Source organism: Bos mutus, chromosome 7 (genome assembly GCF_027580195.1).
Source record: "Bos mutus isolate GX-2022 chromosome 7, NWIPB_WYAK_1.1, whole genome shotgun sequence".
NCBI lineage: Eukaryota > Metazoa > Chordata > Mammalia > Artiodactyla > Bovidae > Bos > Bos mutus.
The window spans coordinates 1,956,791-1,975,569 of record NC_091623.1 but is presented as its reverse complement, the minus strand read 5'-3'; the positions used below and the strand labels follow the sequence as shown (position 1 = coordinate 1,975,569).

The following is an 18,779-nucleotide window of genomic DNA, read 5'->3' as shown; positions in this document are numbered from 1 at the left end:
TTCTTAGACTTTGATAGGAATTTAAAAGCTCATGGCTTTCATTTCAGTGGTAATACTAAAAAGTCAAGCACAGTCAGACTTATCTGAGTAATTTCTATAAAACTGAGTACTGACATAAAACTTCCAGTCTCACATTTTAGTTTATGTTTATTGGGTGCCAACAGTGGTGCTTTATTGTCATAAGCTGGGAAGAAAGGGACAGAAGTGGATTTGATACTGAAATAACTGCTTTAAGCTTTTCCTATACCACATGAATTAAGGAATGCTTGGTGGTGGTTCTGAAAAAGAGAAAAATGGTAGAAGAATTGAGGCATTACACAAGACATAATTATACAGAACCTACTTTATTGAACTCAGAAGCATCTTGACATTTGTGTGGGAATTCAGTTCCCACAAAACAGTGTTTCCAGACTTTTTTTTATTGTTTCTTTATAAATCTTTGCTTTTGGGGTGCTTTTCTTTTTCATTATTTTTGTAATTTGGTTTCATAGTTGTTTGTGCCACGTGCATAAAGAATTTATCCCTAGTGTTATGCTTGTGCATATTTAAGTAAGATAGTAAAATTAATTTAAATAAAAACATGGGGGATCCAGGACTCTATTTTCTTTTTAAAAGGTATGTGTTCATTCATCCCTTGGTATCCAAGGGGGATTGTTTCCATGACCCACAGATAACAAAATCCAAGGATGCTCGAGTCCCTTATAAAAGGTGGGATAGTCCATTCGGCCATCCTATCCACAGGTTCCACATTCAGGGGATTCAACCAACCTTGGATCCAGAATGTGGGGATACAGAGGGCTAACTGTATGTGACTCAAGTTTACAAGAGGCTACCCCACAGAGACAGTTTTTTTGTTTTTTGGTTTTTTTTGCAAAAGACTTATATTTGAGTTAGAAAACTGAACCAGTCAGGACAGACTAAGCTAAGCTGCAATAACCAACAAACCCCAAATCCCCAGTGGCTTAAACCACATGCTCTCATTAAATCTGTTGGGCTTTGGCAAAGACCTCTGCTCACTGTGATCATGACTGCAGGATACCAACTGATGGATCTATCCTTGGTAATACCTCTGGTTGAGGGGAGCGACTACTGAGGGTCCTCTCACTTCTAAGCAAATGCTCTGGCTCAAGTAGGTCAGATGACCACACTTAACTACAAGGAGAGGACTGTAATTTTGGGGGGTGCCCGGAGGAAAGAGAAGCCAGGAGTTAGCTGACAGCAATAATGTGTGTAACAGAAAACATCCTCCATCTTTCTGTAAAGGAATGCCCTGTGGCCTGGTTGGTTTCAACACTTTGTATTCCCTGGTACAGTTGTAGACAGTTTTTTTAATTTCATGGGCAGCTGTGGCTCTTGGGTTACAGCCAAATTTGGTTTCTTACTAGCCTCGGGGCAAGGGCACATCTCAACCTCAGCTCCTCCCTTGTGAAATGTTGGAGAAATGTCACTTGCATGGTTTGTTGAGAGGAGTCAAGGTAATAACTCATGTGAAACCTTGTCAATTGTAAACTATGATCCAAAGGAAGTAATAGTATTGCTTCTGGCAATCAGTCATGCCACACTGAGGATGAAGAACAGATAGTAAATGATTTCACCCTACAGCACTTGTTACACCATCAATATTTTCTCACAAAAATTTCATGAAAATTAACAGGAAATTTCCTTAGGTGATCTGTGCATAGTTCTCCAATAATAAAATAGTTCTGAAAGAATAGTTCTCCAATAATAAAAACCAAAATTTTCCTCCTGGCTAGAAAATTACAGAGTATTTTACATAACTCCAAATCTATATGGTCCAATTTTCTAGCAGATTCCTACAATAAAAAAATGTGAAGTTAAACAGAAGAAGCACTATCTGGCTTAAGAAGCAGTAGCTTTAAGTTAGGGATCAGTATGAGAAAAATCACAAATGTCTCACAAAACAGTGCTGAAGATAGAAACACAGGAAGATTCTTGTACTACTGTAGCATGGATTCTTGAAACTCAAATCAGTCAAGTATCTTGGAGTTCTAGTTTAATAGAACTGGATGGCATCCTAAAGATGGTCTTATTTTCCAAATGAAGGAAATAAGATCTGGAAAGTTTAATTGATTTGCCCTAGATCATGTTCCTTACACAAGTTGATAAGTCAATTATTTTTGCTGTTTCCTCAACCTGAAATTAGAGAGATGAACACAATGGAGGAAGAAATGTTTCTGTTCCTCATATAACTCCTATTAAAAACTCTTCTAATCAAAACCTATAAAATTCCCTTCATTGTATATCTGCAGTTAAATATTGCATTATGGAAGAAAAATCTACTGAAAATCCTTATCAAGGTACAACAATGATTTTGAGATTCCTTTTCTGCGTATCTAAAATTCAGTTGTTTTCCTAATTTCTGAGTTTCCCAAATGAATGATGTTTTGATCCACAGGAAATGTATAAATTGAATAAGAAAATAAGATTCTGATTTCTGGTTGAATGATTTCATTACCTGGTTATTCTATTAGATGTGGAAGTCTACTTTTCATCCTAGGAGAAGAATTTTAATATTGTCCACAAAAAGAAAAAGATAAGTTTACCTTCCTAGGCATACTAGTCAGGAGAGGCTCAATTATGCCGCAGTAAAAAATCCCTGGGACTTACAGTGACAAAAGATTATTTCCTATTCATGTTAGAAGTCCACTGTGGATTGGAGGGCTCTTCACTCCACATTATCTTTGCAAAGAGTGGCAGGCCGAGTGAAACTCCATCTGGGGGTGGCCAGCAGCTGTGATAAGGGAAAGGGGGTTTGGTGAATTGCACACTGGGGCTTAAAGCTTCTGCCTATAAATAACACATACTACTTCTGCTAATTCCTCATTTGTCAAAGCAAATTACAAGGTCCCATCTAAATGTAGAAGGATCAGCATACTTTAATCTTACCATGCACCTGGGAGAAGAAGAATCATAATTTTGGTGAGCATCTGTAACAGCTAACATATTAGGAATGAAAAAAAGAAGAAAATGAAACAGGTCCTCTACCCAGCCCAGCTATCAAAAAGCCAGTGTCTTACATCATCAATCGGAGTAATAAAATCTCTCTCAGCTGCACAAGAAAAACTCTTAACACATTAATTTGTGGCAGGTAAAATTTCCTGACTCCATCTTTATTACTCTTGCATAGAATGGGAAACAGGTACAAATTGAACTAAACTAAATGTGGGGCTGGGATGAAGTTTCTAGAAATGCATTGTGGGCCATCTAAGTGGGGAGACACATCCATGCCTTGTGTGGATTTTTATTAGACTCATTTCTTTAAGGAGAAATTCCTTCTTTATGATATGATTATACCAGTCAGTAGAGTCTTTCTAAAATAATACGACAGTAGGAAAGTTAGAGCCTGGTCAGACAGTAAAGTTCATATTCACTTAAATTGCTAATAAGAGTAATTGTTTAACAGGTCCCTCTAAAAGAGATTTTGAACCTTTAAAACAGCCTTTCTGGGAAATGTTGGAAGGTCTGGAATATGTTTAAAGGCTCTCATTTGTTTCTTTTATTTGGGTACAACTATTTGCTTACATATTTTTAAACTTTTAGTGTATTACTAGCAACAGAGTGTTTCAAGTGGGGGAAAAAAACTAGCTCAGAATGTCCCCTAAATTAAAATATAAGAGTTTTGTACTTTCCAGAAAAATAAGCACTTTTATAGTCTTTCTTTAAATCCTTCTTGGTAAAAATCTACAAAGCAAAAGGAAAGGGTAAGAGTCAAAGGCTGCTGATTTACTGTTTAATTATATTTTTCCCTCCTGCCCCTTAAAATTTTATAACAGAGCACGGTTAACATTAACACCCCAACCACAATAAACCAAACATATTTTATTACATATTTTATGTTCAAGATGGAAATGAAGATATAATAGTGAGATAATTTTATACAGAGGTACCATGAATTCTCTGTGACTAGGGGCAAATCAATTTTGTGTTTTGTGCTTTAGTTTTCTAAACTATCATTACTAATTATATTAATAGCAAATTTTTATTGGGTAATGACTACAGTACAAGGGGCTGTATCAAATACTTTACATTTTTCCCTCACTTATTCCTCACAGCAAACCCGCTTTTACAAATGAGGAAATTGAGGATGAAATGACTTGACCAAGGTCGCTAGCTAGTTAGGAGTGGGAATCCTCTTTGGGGATAAATCATTGTGGTAATATTTCAACCAAAGTGTTTGATAATTGCAATGTTTTTCTAATCCAACTCTCTGGGAGAGGAAAGAATTTAAATTGGCATTGGTTCCTTTATTCATAAATATGTGAATGCCCACTCTGTGCTTAGTTAGCCCTGTCTAAAGCCTGTGGATATAGAACTGAATACATATGCAAGGCACAGAGGTTAAGAAAAGTGGGTTCTGGCCTTAGACCAAAGAACTTAGGTTAGGCTCTGCAATGCGAGCATGGACAGGAACTCCAGCTTCATCTGCAAACTGGGAAATTATATTGATGCTTACTTCACGGTTTTCATGGGTAAATTAAATGAGATAATGAAAGTCAAGTGTTTTAGAACAGTACACTGCATAAGATGCTCCATGTGCTCAGCATGTACTAATTTTTATTGCTATTTTTGTTATTGTCGTTGCTATACACGACAATAGACATTATTGGGGAGCTCCCTGATTAGGAAGGAGGGGGAGATATTTAAACGATATTTCCTGTCCAGTGTGATATGAGCATTAGGCGAGCCAGGGAACGGTGTGAGTGACTGCTTATAGAATGGGTTTGGAAAGCTTTTGCGAAAGAGGTTAATCTCAGCCGGTGATTGCAAGGGGAGAGGAGCTTCTCCAGGTGGAGAGGGGTGTAGGCATTCTGCTCCTGTATAAAGATGCTGTGGCAAAGGTGTGTTTGGGAAACCTTTAGGCTCTGGCGAAGTGTAACGTTCTAGTGAGGGAAAGAGGAATGAAAAGGGAATGGAAAACCAGAAGTGGTAACTTGGGAGGTCTGGACAGAAAAGGTTCTGCCTTGGGTGGCAGTGGTGGGAAGGACGCTGAGGTGATCGCGAGGTGGCGCTGTGGCTCCACGTAAAGGGAAGATTCAGGCGCTTGCGGATCACCACGCACCCTTGGCAGCCTCGGAGAGGCGGGGCAGGGCTATCTTTGTGGATCTGGCACCATCTACATACAGCCACCAAATAATGATGTTGATGAAGATAATAAATACTTAACGCAGGTAGCCTGAAGCAGTCTCCTTTAGGACACACGGCGTCAATAATCAGAAACTGTCTGTGAGGATCAATTAAGTATGTAGAACTGTCCAGCAGGGATCACCGAGCAATCCGGATAAATCATGGGCCCCAGCTGGAACCTGCCTCACCCTCCCTGCAGGCTAACCTGTAGCTTTGGGGCAGGTCCTGCACCTTTTGGGCAGCTCCCCGCTACCTGCAGGCCAAAGGAGCAACAGTTTCCCTTGTTGTAGGACGCTGACTGCACCTTTCCTTTGATTGGACCTGAGATTTTTTGTGACTGCTTTGCTGGGTTTCACATGCCCACGTGGCACACGAATAACATATGAGCCCAGGTTCAGACACGTGTACGATGCTTTTGTGTGCACACACATTTCTTCACATGCACACAATCGAGACACGTCTACACGTGACACATGCACACACTATAGACATGCCCTTGTGTATTTACGGTTGTGTGCAACAATCCTCAAGCACATGGACACGCATGCACCCAAGTGCACGATGTCACTCACTGCCACACACGCCTATGGCACAGGCCCACAATATGCAGCCACTCTTCGTTTGTACAAACACATTTGCACACTCACAATCACACACATCCAACAAAGACCTCTAAGCGCGGAACAGTACATAAACATCTAGTGAATTGCCCCTTAAGGAAAACACCTGAAAACTTTTTGTGACCCTGAAATCTCAAGCTTGTCTGCTAAAAACTCCTCCTCCCTTCTACTTTCCTCTAAGCAAACAGGCCTACTCCTCCTTCCCTTCCGCTCCAAATCCTCCAAAGACTCAGTTTCTTTCTTTTCGGATTTGCACTGCTGAAGGAATGCTAATTTGTAAACAGCCCGGCAGGCAGCCTCTTTCTGCCACCCTGGAATCCCCTTCCAAGCGGGGAGCAAGGGCCATTCATACTCGAGAATCAACCAGCCTTATCAGACTCCAATCCCGCGGGCTGGAGGGCTGTGCGGAAGGGTCAGGGGAGGGGTACGGTCGCGCCCTGGGACAGCCTTGGACTGGGACCTTTCTGGCAGTGCCGCCAACTGTATTCTCTCTGCACAGAATAACTTGAGCTTTTAGCTGCGGTCATTCCAAGGCTATATGGCCTTCCTCCATTAAAGCACATCCGCAGATGTCCAGATTTCTGCCCTCTGAAGGGAGTCCCAGGCATCCCCACACAATCTTGTATTTAGTTTATTTCAATTAGGCGACTTTGCGTGCGCCTGGAGCTCTAAAATTTCAGCTAAAGCTGGGGAGAAGCGGCTGACTGGAGATCTCATGGCAAACGTGGCACAGTCAGGGCTGGAGCCGGCAGGACCCTAGCGCGCCCTGTCACTGGCCACCCAGAGACGCTCGGACCTCGACCGCGGGAATGTGCATACAGTCCGCATTTTAGCGGTTTTCAGAACCCTTTATCCTCCTCTCTATTCTCTACTACCTGCCCTTAGGGTACATCTTGCGCCCACGCTCCTTGGTCGTCTGGGATACGTACAGGCTTGAGAGCTAAAGGGATCTTTGAACGATGGAGGGCAAGAACCAAGGCAAACGCTGGAGATGAACGAGGACACTGGGTGAGTGGTTCGGATCCAATTTTCAGGGTACTGGCTCTGGAGAAATTTCCGCTCAGTGGCTTTATCGGCAGTGCAGCCCCGGACAAATTGTTTCATTTAAATCACAAAGCATCAGTTTTCTCACCTGTAAAATAGAGGTGATTTTACCCACCTTCTTTGTCAGTTGTGGGATTTCAGTGAGTTTGTACCCATCAAACCTTCAACAAATGAGATCTCTTCTTACTTGGGGGCACCCCAGGGGACCCAAGAGAGTCAGCAGGCTCGCCTGGGAAGGGTTTATTGAAACCCCTTGCCTCAAGCCCCCCTCCTAGGACGACTAAGCTTCCCAAGCCAGAGTCCCAGCGGTGTTATTTGCCTGATTTCTACCTCCTAGCTCTCAGTGGGTGACTTTGTCCCTCTGTCCTCAGTTTTCCCTGACTGTACTATGGGGTGAAGCATGCTCCCAGGGTCTGGAAGTGTCAGCCGGAATGGGTGAACAAACCGGGCTTTCTCTGCAGCCCTAGGGGTAGGAATCAGGGTTCACGGTCCAGGGAAATGGCCCCTTCTCTTTGCCGCTTGCCAGAGCACTGAGAGCAAGGAGGAAGGACAGACGAATTTCCAGTTAAACCACTGCCTCCTACTCCAGTGCATTCCTTGAGGGCAGCAGGTAGAGGTCTTTAGGAGGGAAGGGTCACGTTTTTGCCAAAGGCAACGGCAATCGACCCTGCAGGCTTCTGGGTGCAGCTCTGGGGCCACAGCGGAGTCGCGTGCCACTCAGGTCCTCACTTTCCCAGGGTCTCGGGCTCCTACTTACTCCCAACCCTCTCCTCTTTCGGCGGAACCTTGGCCACTCCACGCCCCTGCCAGAGACTCTAGGCTGAGGGTGGACCACCTTTGGGGCTGGCTGCATGCGGCAGGACTTGGTACCTTTGACCTTCATCGCCCCATCTTTCCCAGCATTTAAAGAGGCATCTTTCCCCGCTGGTTCACTGAGTGGGATCAGGCTAGCACCAAAAGGTAGGGGGCATTACCATGACAGGCAGCCCTTACGGGCGTGCACCTTTCATAAGGGGGACTGAATGAGGGAATTTTCAAAGTGACAGGTCCCAAATCTGGCCTCCTGGGGGCGGCCGAGCAGAGAAGATTCCCTCTTTCCCAGTGATGTCCCCCAAGTCCTAGTTCGGCTGTGTTTATCTTATCTCTGCCCTTTTGGGGAGCAGGTGTGTTTCTATTCGCACTCCCCAGAAGTTACTGCGGCACTGATGCTCTTTTGGAAGTGGAATTGATCTCTCTGTGCCGGACGTGTCTGGGGTAGCCAAGAGCGAGAAGGCATCAAAGTTTGGGGTGGGGAGGGGAGCTTGCTCACTGGGTCTGAGTTGCCCCCAGCCCAGGGAGAGCCTGGGGGCTGAGCAGCCTTGTTCACTGTTAGGAGCAACTGAGAAGGGGGATGTAGACCTCTGCCACCCAACCATCCCTTGGAAGAAACTCTGAGGGACTCATCACTCCAGAGGAAATACCAAACCTTGCCAAATGCTCCATCCACATATAAAGTCGATCTGCTGTGTATCTTCCTCATGTACATTTTCTTCACCCCTCACTTTCTTTCTCCCTAATTCTGTTGGTCTGGACATGGCCTGGAAAACTGCATTTCTAACAAAATTTCTCCTTCCCCTTTTTGATTAAGCTGATAAGCTGGGTTTGGTGATTGGCCTTATAAATTACCCTAAAGTCATACCACAAATATACTATAAAGCCTGGCAATGCTATACACACAAGTTTGTCTCTTCTCTCCACTGGAGATGTGACTACAATGTAAAAAGGATGAAGACGGCCTCAGTACATATAGTTACCCTATATACACACGTTTTGCTTTTTGGAGGTGGTGCAAACCTTACGTGAGGGAAGACTGAAAAGCGTTTAAGACATTTTTCAAAGTTTAAACTTGTCAGTGGCTAGTTCGGTATTCACCAGAGGAAATCTACAAAAAGCTACCAGTCTGGTGGCCTGGGAGTCATTCCCAGTTTTCTATCACCCTCTTTGTCTCTTTTCCACCTTCTCTTTAGCTTCCTTCCTACTTAAACATTTATTACTGAGTGAGAAAGCACAAGCACACTCAGAAGGAAAGCTCCAGATACACTGGGCTTGATTAAAACACACTCACCATCCCAGGTGAAACCTCTGCTACCTCTGTACAAATGGACTTGGTCATATCAACTTTCCTGTCTCCTTTTATTAGTATTCTTTTTCTCCCAAGGCCTGGTAGATGTGGAGGTTGTCTTTGTCTTATGTAGTTCCTGGAGATTCTTGGCTCTCAGGCAGGAACTGGGCTGCCTGAATTTCTCTGGGCCAGTTTCTCTTTTGGATGAGGCAGCTTCAAGCCCCTTCACAAACACATCATTTGCAGAGTGTGTCTAGATTTGCTTGACCACCCCCCCCCCTCCCCGCCACTCCCCACCACAGAAATGCATCTGTTGCGTTACTCTCACTGATCCTGGTCCTCAGAGTGGCTGTGTCTCTCCTTTCTCTGTTACCTTTGGCAGTGATCTGATCCCTCATTGTGTGTTCCTCATTACTGGGGTTTGTACTTCACCAGACTCCACTTGGAGTCCTGAACACCATTTACTGGAGTGTAAAATAGAGATTCAGGAAGTTAAAGAGAGGGAGGTCTCTGTCTTTTGCCAGTGCTAACTGGGACTCTTGGATGGGAGGGTGGCCTCTGCATCCTGGTCCCCCTTCTTTGAAGGATCCCTTCAGAGAAGGCAGGGCAGGAAAGAAGGCAGAGGGGGCAGAGAGGTCCAGTAAGGGGAAGGGGTTGGCTCTGGACACCCTTTGGGCCTAAACTTGGCATTTTGAGAAGTTTTCAGCAGTCCAAGTTTCAATTATGCAGTTAAATACTGTAGAGATGGATGTCCAGCCTTCCATTTTGCCTCTTCACAGATCTATAATCCTTCCAGTGTTTCCACCAACATACCCCTCATGAACATCTACTGTATGCCTGGTAGAAGGTGTGGGGAACCTGCTGGGTCAAATGGATCTCTTCAAGAGCATCTTGGAGGAAGTGGCATTAGTTATGGTACCAGGGAGAAAGCTCAGCACATTAAGTGGTCCAAATTAAGTGGTATGAGACTGGGCAGGCTTTGTGCACAAGAGATAAAGCAGTGTTGAAGACAGTGGCCATGTATCCTCAGGCCTGAAATAGTCTTTCAACTAATTTGGAAGTGGCTCTCGCTTTTCTGCTCTGTGAAGAACACAAAGCATAACTTCTTCCTGTCTCCATTCCATTCAACATGGGCATATGTACTTTTCCATCACTGACCCCATGAGCTTCCTAAATCAAAGGGCCAAGAAAGGCAGGCAGAAAGGGGACCTGGATTTCTGGCAGAGAATTTCCCCGAAGGAGCCTTTAGCAGATTTGGCTGCAGTCAGGGAGTTCCTTTGAGAGCAATGAAACAGAAGTTCACCATGTGCTTATTAGAGGTTACAACCTGCTAAAAAATGATGGGGCACATTACCCAGAAACATCTAGCTATTTCCTTTGCCAGCCACAACCATATATGTTGAAAGATCTGAGGTAGGGGACCATTTCTTCTTCCCTTCCTTCTTCCTCTTTCCCTCCCTTCATTCCCTTCTTCTCCAGATCTTTCTTTCTGGACAGGTCGCAGAGGCAGAAGTTGGGGGAGGGTTTGTTCAAGCCCCCAATTTTAACAGAAAGAACAAGGAAGAGAGAAACCCTACACCAAGTAACTCATCAGAGACATTGTTTTTGCTTTGGTAGTTACACTAAGGAAAGAATCTATTTGGGGGGCGGAGAGGAGAGGGTGGGGATTGAATGCCAGCAAAATTTAAAACGCAGCCTGGCACATCTACAGTGAGAGCATTCGTCCACCGTTTACCTATCCCGCAGAATGCGCCAAAGAAGTGAGCATGTGAGGCCAGTGCCTAACGCCGGCCGTCTCCAGGCTAGCGACCCAGCGAGAAGTGTTTCAGAGACCTGACTAGGGGCAGAGCCCGGTCCACCTCTCCCTGGGGATTCACAGCGCTTCCCTTGCCCCGGCCCAAGGTCCATCCCTCCCTCCCAACGTGGAGGCAGTGCCCTCCGCGAGCTCCCAGCGCCGGCCTCGCGCACCCATTTTTCCAACCCACCACCCCCTCCTCAAAGCGAAGAGGTGGGCACCTGGGATGCGCGTCCTGCTTTCTCTGCCCGAGCTCTCCCGTCTCCTCCACTTTTGCCCCCGACGTCCCAGAACAGCGGAGCAGGACACGACCCTGGCAGGGCGCAGCCTGTGCACCTCGAGCGCGCTCAGAGCGCGGCGAGGATGCTAAGCGGACTGCAATGGCCAGGATGCAGACCCCAGCTCAAATCCCTGAGAAGAATATCCTCCTCCCCTTCCTTCTGTCTCCCTTCTGCCCGGCACTTCCCAGCTCAGCCCCGCTCCTCTCCATCTCGGACGCGGGTACTCAACGATCCTTCGCTCGGCACTTTGCAAATAACTTTGGCCGGCTCCCCTGCGCCACCCGGTGAGGGATGTTAATGAGGGAGCGTGGCCCTGCGCTGAGAGCCCGGAAGCTCCGGCGCCGCGATTGGCTACGGCGAGGCGGAAGGATGACGTTATGCAAATGAGGGGGCGGGCCCTTGTGGCGCGGGCCCCGCCTCCTCCCTTTGGGGTTAGTGTGCTTGTGTTTAGCTCTGGGGAGAGTCAAACTGGATTCCATAGGGAAAGCCTGCAAATCACTTCTATTTTAGCAAGGAGAAAACAGAATCTCTATCTAGCAGGGTGCACCTCTCTCTCTCTCTCCCTCTCCTCTCCTCTCCTTTCCTCTTTCTGTCTTTCCCTACCCCCTCCCCCTTCCCCCCACCCTACTCTCCCTTTCTGGTGTATCTGTCTACGGCAACCAGCGTCCTCCTCATCTATACACGCTGAAAGGAAAGAAACATCTTTGGTTGGGAGAGAAGGAGGAAAAAAAAAAAGAGAGAGAGGAAAAACTTGCCTGGTTGTGGAAAATGACACTTGAAGTAGCAAAGCCGGCAGCGCGAGTTGAGTCTATTGTTTCTTAAATTGCCATCAGGGTTTTTTTTTTTTTTTTTTTCTTCCTGCTTCTTCAAGTGAACGGTACCTCTACAAAAGGAAACTCCAGCCCCTCCTGTCCTTCACCGGCCTGTGATCATTACAAAAAAAAAAAAAAAAAAAAAAAAAAAAAAAAGCACCCAAACCAAAAATTAACCAACCAAACAACCCCCAACAGCCAAGCACACATCTCTATTTTTTTTATTTTGGTCTTTTTGTTGGATTTTCCCTTCCTTTTCTCTCTCTCTCTCTCTTTTTTTTTTTCGGGTTATCGCTCAATTTTGAGAGAAGGTTTACATTTTTTAAAAATTTGCTTTCCAGCCCGCCTTGATCTAGCGCGAGTTCATCGACTCAAAAAAAAAAAAATCTCTGGCTGGCGTTTTCTTTGCCTTTTTTTTTTTTTTTTTTTCAAATTTTCAAGGGGGAGGAGATTTTCCACAAGAAAAGGTTGTTTTCATGTTTGGGATTCAGGAAAGCATCCAACGGAGTGGAAGCAGCATGAAGGAAGAGCCGCTGGGCAGCGGCATGAACGCGGTGCGGACGTGGATGCAGGGCGCCGGGGTGCTGGACGCCAACACGGCGGCGCAGAGGTGGGTACCGCTGGGGGACCGCGGCCGGGGAGGCAAGCCGCGAGCAGCAGAGCCGGGCGGCGGTAGCGGCAGTGGCCGCCGCGGGGTCGAGCCGCGCTCTTGCGTCTACGGCTGGGCTCTGCTAGCCACCGAGGCTCCGAGTTCCCCGGCCGCCAGGTCTTGGTTGCCTGCGGCCGAAGAGCCGGGAGCTGCCTGCGAGGAGCCCACGATTTACCGGCACTTTCCCCTGCCCGGTCTGTGACTGTTTTCATTTTGTTTTAAGCCAGAAGAGGCTCTCACCAGCGTGATGTTGGATATCTGTGTTTTTCTGTGATTGCTGTTTCTTTTCTGGCCGGCTGTCTTTTCTTTCATTTTTTCCCGCTTTTCTTTTATTTGCCTTTTTTTCATTTCTTTGCTTCTTCTTCCCTTTCTCTTCTTCCTTCTTCCTTTCCTTCCTCCCCCTTTTCTTTCTTTTTACCCTTTTCTCCCACTTGAAAACTTTCTTTCCTTCTCCTTCCTTTCCTGCCTCTCTCTCTTCCTCCCTTTCTTTTCTTTCTTCCTCCTTTCCTTTCTTTACTTCCTTTCTTTCCCCTTCTCCTTCCTTCTTTTCCTTCTTTCCTGCCTCTTCTTTCTTCACTTTCTCCCTCTTTCCTTTTTCCCTTCTCTTAACTCCTTTTCTCTTTACATTTCCCCCTAGAATCATCTTATTTCTCGTCTCTGATTCTCCTTTCCTCTCTGTAGCTTTCAGTTTTTCTTGGTCCACCCGGGGTAGAGCAACTCCTAACTTTAATTCTGACATCTTCTGAAAGTCTTCCCTACAGTCTGTAACTATGGCCCCTTCTAAGCCCCTCTGCCACTCTCAGCGCCTGGGATGCTAGGTTGTATGGCCTGGAGGCACTGCTCTAGGAGACTGACCTGGGGAACTTTCCCGGGCACCCTCTGTACCCTTTCTGGGGACTCCTGGTCCCAACTGAGAAATGGTCCCCCCTTTTTTTCAGGCCACCATTTGGGCTTGGGAGAGTGGGAGATATGGTGGCCCAAGACTCTATCCCGCCCAGAGAGAGCGGAAGGGGAAGAAGGAAGATGACTAATTACATCATCCTCATCTTCTCCGGGCTGGGAACAAGTGTCCACAACACTGTTCCCGTCCCCAGTGATAATAAGGATGGGGGTGGTTGGTAGTGAGAGTGAGTTGGGTAACCGGGCTAGAAGCGAAAGTGTGTGTGTGAATGTCTGTGTGTGGCGCGTGCGTGTGTGTGCGCAAGCCCTTGTGTCCGGGCAGGTCGAGCTGTCAGTGGCCTCACTGAGCCCCTGGCGCCCCAGGCTCCAACCCCCGGGAGGGCGCGCTCAGCCGTCAGCCCTTGTTCATAGGATTTCTGGAAAGCGTGTGAGGATTTCTGCGAAACAGTAAAACTTTGTCAGGACAGGTCTTAAAAAAAAAAATCAATTCCGTTTCCCACAGCGACCACCCCTGACAGCTCTGAGTTCCAGCCGCAGGTCCTTTTCCTTCACATGCTTTCCTTGGGGAGCGGGGGGCGGCGGGGACGGACATGCAGTTTCCCGATGCCGGGCATCCGCGGCTGTCCCGGGGGCACATAAGGTTTCCCGGAGGATGGCTGCTGCAACGAGGAGCTGAGCATGTCCCCCCCTCCATTCTCACCTGCCACGGGAGACCCGAGGGGGTGGCGGGAACCAACTCCCCATCCCACCCTCTAAGTTGTCAACGACCGTCTCTATGCCGCGATCGGGTTCACCTCAGCCACTGCTACTTTTCTTACTCCCTACACAGTGGAGTCAAGTCGGAATAAATGCGTACAGCGTTTTATCTCTTGTGCAAAACCCAAACAAAACTTTCACACCTTTTCGTCAAATTCGGGGGGCGCGCCGGTTCTCGGCGGGGAGGACAGGACAGTTGCGGGCACTCTGGTCCCATCGTCTGGTGGGCCCGAGGCGCCTGAGGGGGCGTGTAGGGAGCCCACTGGGCGTTTTGGGGGCTGACAAGGTGGTTGAGTGTTTGCGCGTGTGTAAGGGGTGACAAGGGGCCGCGGGTGGTTGTCCCGCCTAGCCGTCTAACTCTGCGTCTTTGGCCGCAGCGGGGTGGGTCTGGCCCGGGCTCACTTTGAGAAGCAGCCGCCTTCCAATCTGCGGAAATCCAACTTCTTCCACTTCGTCCTGGCCCTCTACGACAGACAGGGCCAGCCCGTGGAGATCGAGAGGACAGCCTTTGTGGGGTTCGTGGAGAAGGAAAAAGTAAGTGGGCACAGCGCCGCTGCCCCTCGCCCCCTGGCCGGGAAGCAGGCCCAGGCGCTTTGGGAGGCGCGCTCCTCCGCGAGTGCAGAGCATCCGTAACACATCCCTGCGCGGGGTCCCCAAGCCACTTCCCGTTCTGGGCGAACTTGGGCTCCCCGTTCATGAGCTTCTGCTCCACAAAAGTTCACACCGACTCCCCGGAGCTGGAGAGAGGCGAGCCCGGCTTCACACTCCAGGGTCAAGGGCTCCGTGGTGAACCCGCCCTCGACCGCGCGACGACGCGCAGCTCCTGCCTCTGCTTGTCCGCAGGCCCTAGCCACGGGATCGCCTGTGCGCGCCCCACGAAATTTTCTGGAAAGTTAGAGGGAGCAGTAAGGGTCGGGAGGGCGGCGGAGGGATCATAGTTGGCCGCAATTTCTGCTGCTCCTGGGCCTGTCCGGCTCCCCGGCCGGGGTCCCTACTTGGGGAAAGATGCCTCGAAGTCGGTCCACTAGCTCACGCCGACCTCTCCTGCATCTCTTATGTCTTTGCGTTCTGCTGCAACCCAGGAAGCCAACAGCGAAAAGACCAATAATGGGATTCACTACCGGCTCCAGCTCCTCTACAGCAACGGTGAGGCTCCTGTCGGTTCCACGCCAGTACCCCGGGGCTGCGGGTGAGGGTAGGGGGCGTGGGGGAGCTCCAGGTGGGCGAGAACCCTGAGCAAAGCACAGTTGTTTGGCATTCTCGGGGTAAAGTGGCCCCGCCGGTTTTGCTTGAAGAGGTCTCACCTGAGGAGGACTCTGAGTGGCCCGAGGGCGGCCGCATCAGCGTACCTGGGCACAGGTGTGGTGCCTTAACCCGCGCTGGGCGGCTTTGTTTTTCTTCCTCCGCTTTCTAAGGCCGGGCTTCTCAGCTTAGCGTAGACTTCATCCCCAAAGTCCCTCGAGTTCGGGGGCTCAAGCGGTCAGGGCCTTGATGGCTGCAGGAGAGCGCGCAGAGGGGCTCCAGCCTTTGGAAGGGAAAGTACCCAGGTGGGGGGACCATCTTATTCCCGGCTGCCAGCGCTTGGGGGCTGCCTTCCAAAAGCGCTCGAACTAGGCCAGTGGCCCTTATCTGCGCCCTGGGGAAAGGGGGTCCCGGCTGTGCTTCTCCGGGACAGTCGGAGTTCCATCAGTCTCGGAGCTCCATTGTTTGTTTTGTGCAGATCCTCTCTCACTTAATTCTTTTTCGTTCCCCTATGCCCCGCTCCCTCCCCCAGGAATAAGGACCGAGCAGGATTTCTACGTTCGCCTCATTGACTCCATGACAAAACAAGTAAGTTTCTTAATTTCGCGCCGCGGGGGTGACTCCACGGCCGCGAAATTGGGGAGAGTCAAGAAGCTGGCGACTGCTTAGCGGGATGGCTGGGAGTCGAACTCTCAATGTCTAGGCAGACTGCTCTCTCAGCGCAGCCTCCCAAATGCCCATGAGCACGTTGGCTCGCCGCGTGGGGAAGGTGGCTCGACGGCTCCTTCTTTACAAGGCAAATTCAGACCTTGTGAATTAAGACTTTGGGGGTGCTGAGTGGGGGAGAATACGGCTGAACTTCCTGTGACCCGGCCAGGGGGCCCCAGGGGGCGCAGAAAGTGCCTAGGGACCCTGGTGCAGATCGGGCTGAACTTGTGAAACTCAAACCATCAGGACCTCCCCCGGGAGGTGGAGGGCAGAGGAACGGGTGAGGGGCAAAGGCAGCCTCTCCAGGAATGGGGAGATGGACCGAGAGCGTAGATGACTCATTCTACGCATTAAAAAAAAGAGAGATGGCGATGGTGGTAGTATTGGAAGAGGGAGCAACAATTGTTAGAGGGTATTTTGCAAAAATCCTCCTGCTCTTGCCTCCAAGTTTGGCAAGAAGCCAGGCAGCATGAGTGAGCTTGTGGTCTTAAAGGTACATAGACGGCGTTTTCTTAAGCTACCCAACACGCGGGTGCCAAGCAGTATACATTAAGGTTGAATTATGGTTTAAAAGATACAATTATGAGCCGAGTCAGAAAAGAGGTCTGACGTTTTAACGAGGGGCAGAAACTTTTTTTTTTTAATTTTAAGAAAAAGTTTAGCAATTAAATATCTGGTTAGGTAGCTGGAGGATTTAGTAACAAAAAAAGAAGACAGTTTTATTGGGTCGGGGAAAGAAATCAGAACAAAGAGAAAGTTACCCATTGTGTACTAACCACCAATTTAGTGAGAGGGTTAAAGCTCATTTGCTTGATTGTGATTTTAAAATATTCCCTTTAAAAAGGGGGACATAGTTTTCATAGATACTGGCTTGAAAAGTTTCAATTTATGGTATACATGCATATTTAAAAATTGTTTTTAGATACCCAAGGCTTAAATATGTTGTATAAAATGCACCCAGCTGTTGGAAGTTTTAAAATCTACTCAGCAAGGACCAATTAAATAACAGCTAATTTTAATTATTACCTTCATATTTCATTGTGAGCCAAGTAAAAAACATGAGATGAAATGTATTTTTTAAAACGATGCATACATATCTCTTGAAATCTGTTTCAAATTATTAGCTTAAATATTTGACTTTCTTGAAGATCTGTTTTATTTCATAGTTGATCGTTCAGAGTAAATACACACTTATACTTTTATTAATATCATTGTTGTATTATTATACTGGCTTTGATCATTATATAGGCTAATTCCCTTTCATTTGGACACACTGTATTTTTTTAAATGTTTTTCCTGCCAAATAAAAAGCCACAAAAACTTGATTTCAGTAACTTAAAAAAAATGATATCAAAACAAGAATGTCTTAAGTGGAATTTTGTGTAAAAAATTGTGTTTGATACCTTGAATATCTTTTTCTTCCATTTCCATCAGAGGAAAGAAAAGATGGGAGGGGAAGAGGGAAAGTATGAATTCTAATGCATATTCTGAACTATGTACTTATTAGAGTTTAATTTTTTAAAGATAAAAACATCCCCACAAACCAGTATATAAGACCTGTCTGTGAAATATTGGCCACTTCAATATTAAATTATAGGCAACTCTATGAAGTGAACAGTTGTAAGGAACATAAAATTAGGACATGCTTAAAGTGATACCTTCTCTCAAAACTTTATTTTAGGCCCTGTTAAAAAATAAGAAAAAGTGCCACAAGAATTGATTTTCCCATTATGAAATGAACTGACTTTACACACTGTTCTAGGGTGGAAAAATAATCTTGATTTTTATAAAGCAGTACATCTAATATCATTTTACTAATAGGGTCATAGAGCTTAAGAAAAATTACAGTGTAAGGCATTCTTTGACTGCTTGGTTTCATAAATTCTATCAGTTGTGAGGGTGGAGGTGGGACCAGAATAAAATAAAGTGTAGTAAGAGCAGGTATAAGAAAGTTGTTTGCCATACTGTGACATCTCACTGAAAGTTAAAATTGTAAATGTAGGCAATTACATATTTTGGTGGGGAGTGATCTGAAAAAAAGTTTAGTAATTATCTGAATTTAGTCTAAAAATATCAAGAAAAAAGATTTTTCCAGGCATACATATTTGCTTTTATAATAGTTGTCTAATGCCTTCTCTGTAGCTTTTACTTTGAAAGGCAATCTCTGCCCCGTTATCCGGTTGCTTGTTCCTTGATTATGTGCTGTAAGAGTTTGGGAAGTAGGTTAGCTTCTTGTGTACACAGCTAATACAATAGTCTTCAAAAAGCAGATCAGCATGAAGAGCCTGACTCTCTTTAGCTGTGATGTAATTATTTTGTTCTAGCCTTGATAAGTAAAACTGTGGATTCTCATCTAGCTTTGAAATTATTCTATGATCATTAAAATGCCAAGTCTGATTTTTAAATTTCTTAAGTTTTTTATTTTAGTTAAATATGCAGTGACCCCTTCAATCAGAAGCTTGATATAGGTGATTGATTAAATACTCACTTTTTTCCCCCTGTGAAGTTCTTATAGATAGACTCACAATTTTGATATTTAGAGTTTTGTTGAAGAATGGAATAATTTCAGTGATGTGATAAGTTCTAATAACATCATAAATTTCAGAGGGAATATCTCAGTATAGTTCAAGTGTCTTAACTGCTAATTTATCATAACATTTTTCATATCAGATGCAGCTTTATGTATGTGATATCATATCTTTGACTCACAAGTTGGGGTTAAAACT

The 18,779-nt window shown here is 46.4% G+C and overlaps 1 protein-coding gene and 1 long non-coding RNA gene across 8 annotated transcripts in view; one reads left to right on the top strand and one right to left on the bottom strand.

The window, feature by feature from the left end:
• Positions 1-444: 444 nt before the first annotated feature.
• On the bottom strand, positions 445-11,238 carry LOC138988602 (uncharacterized). Its single transcript, XR_011464873.1, has 3 exons — positions 10,927-11,238; positions 6,695-6,897; positions 445-2,752 (listed from the first exon to the last, which is right to left on the bottom strand). It is a non-coding gene; the product is annotated as an uncharacterized lncRNA (long non-coding RNA).
• Positions 11,239-11,454: 216 nt separating this feature from the next.
• Positions 11,455-18,779, top strand: part of EBF1 (EBF transcription factor 1) — a 409,074-nt gene continuing 401,749 nt past the window's right edge. For all 7 annotated transcript variants that reach the window (XM_005897517.2, XM_070373017.1, XM_005897516.2 and 4 more), the window contains exons 1-4: positions 11,455-12,408; positions 14,481-14,637; positions 15,186-15,249; positions 15,878-15,933. In XM_005897517.2, coding sequence (XP_005897579.1) covers positions 12,275-12,408; positions 14,481-14,637; positions 15,186-15,249; positions 15,878-15,933 — 411 coding nt within the window. In that variant the 5' untranslated portion in view covers positions 11,455-12,274. The remainder of the gene's footprint in view (positions 12,409-14,480; positions 14,638-15,185; positions 15,250-15,877; positions 15,934-18,779) is intronic.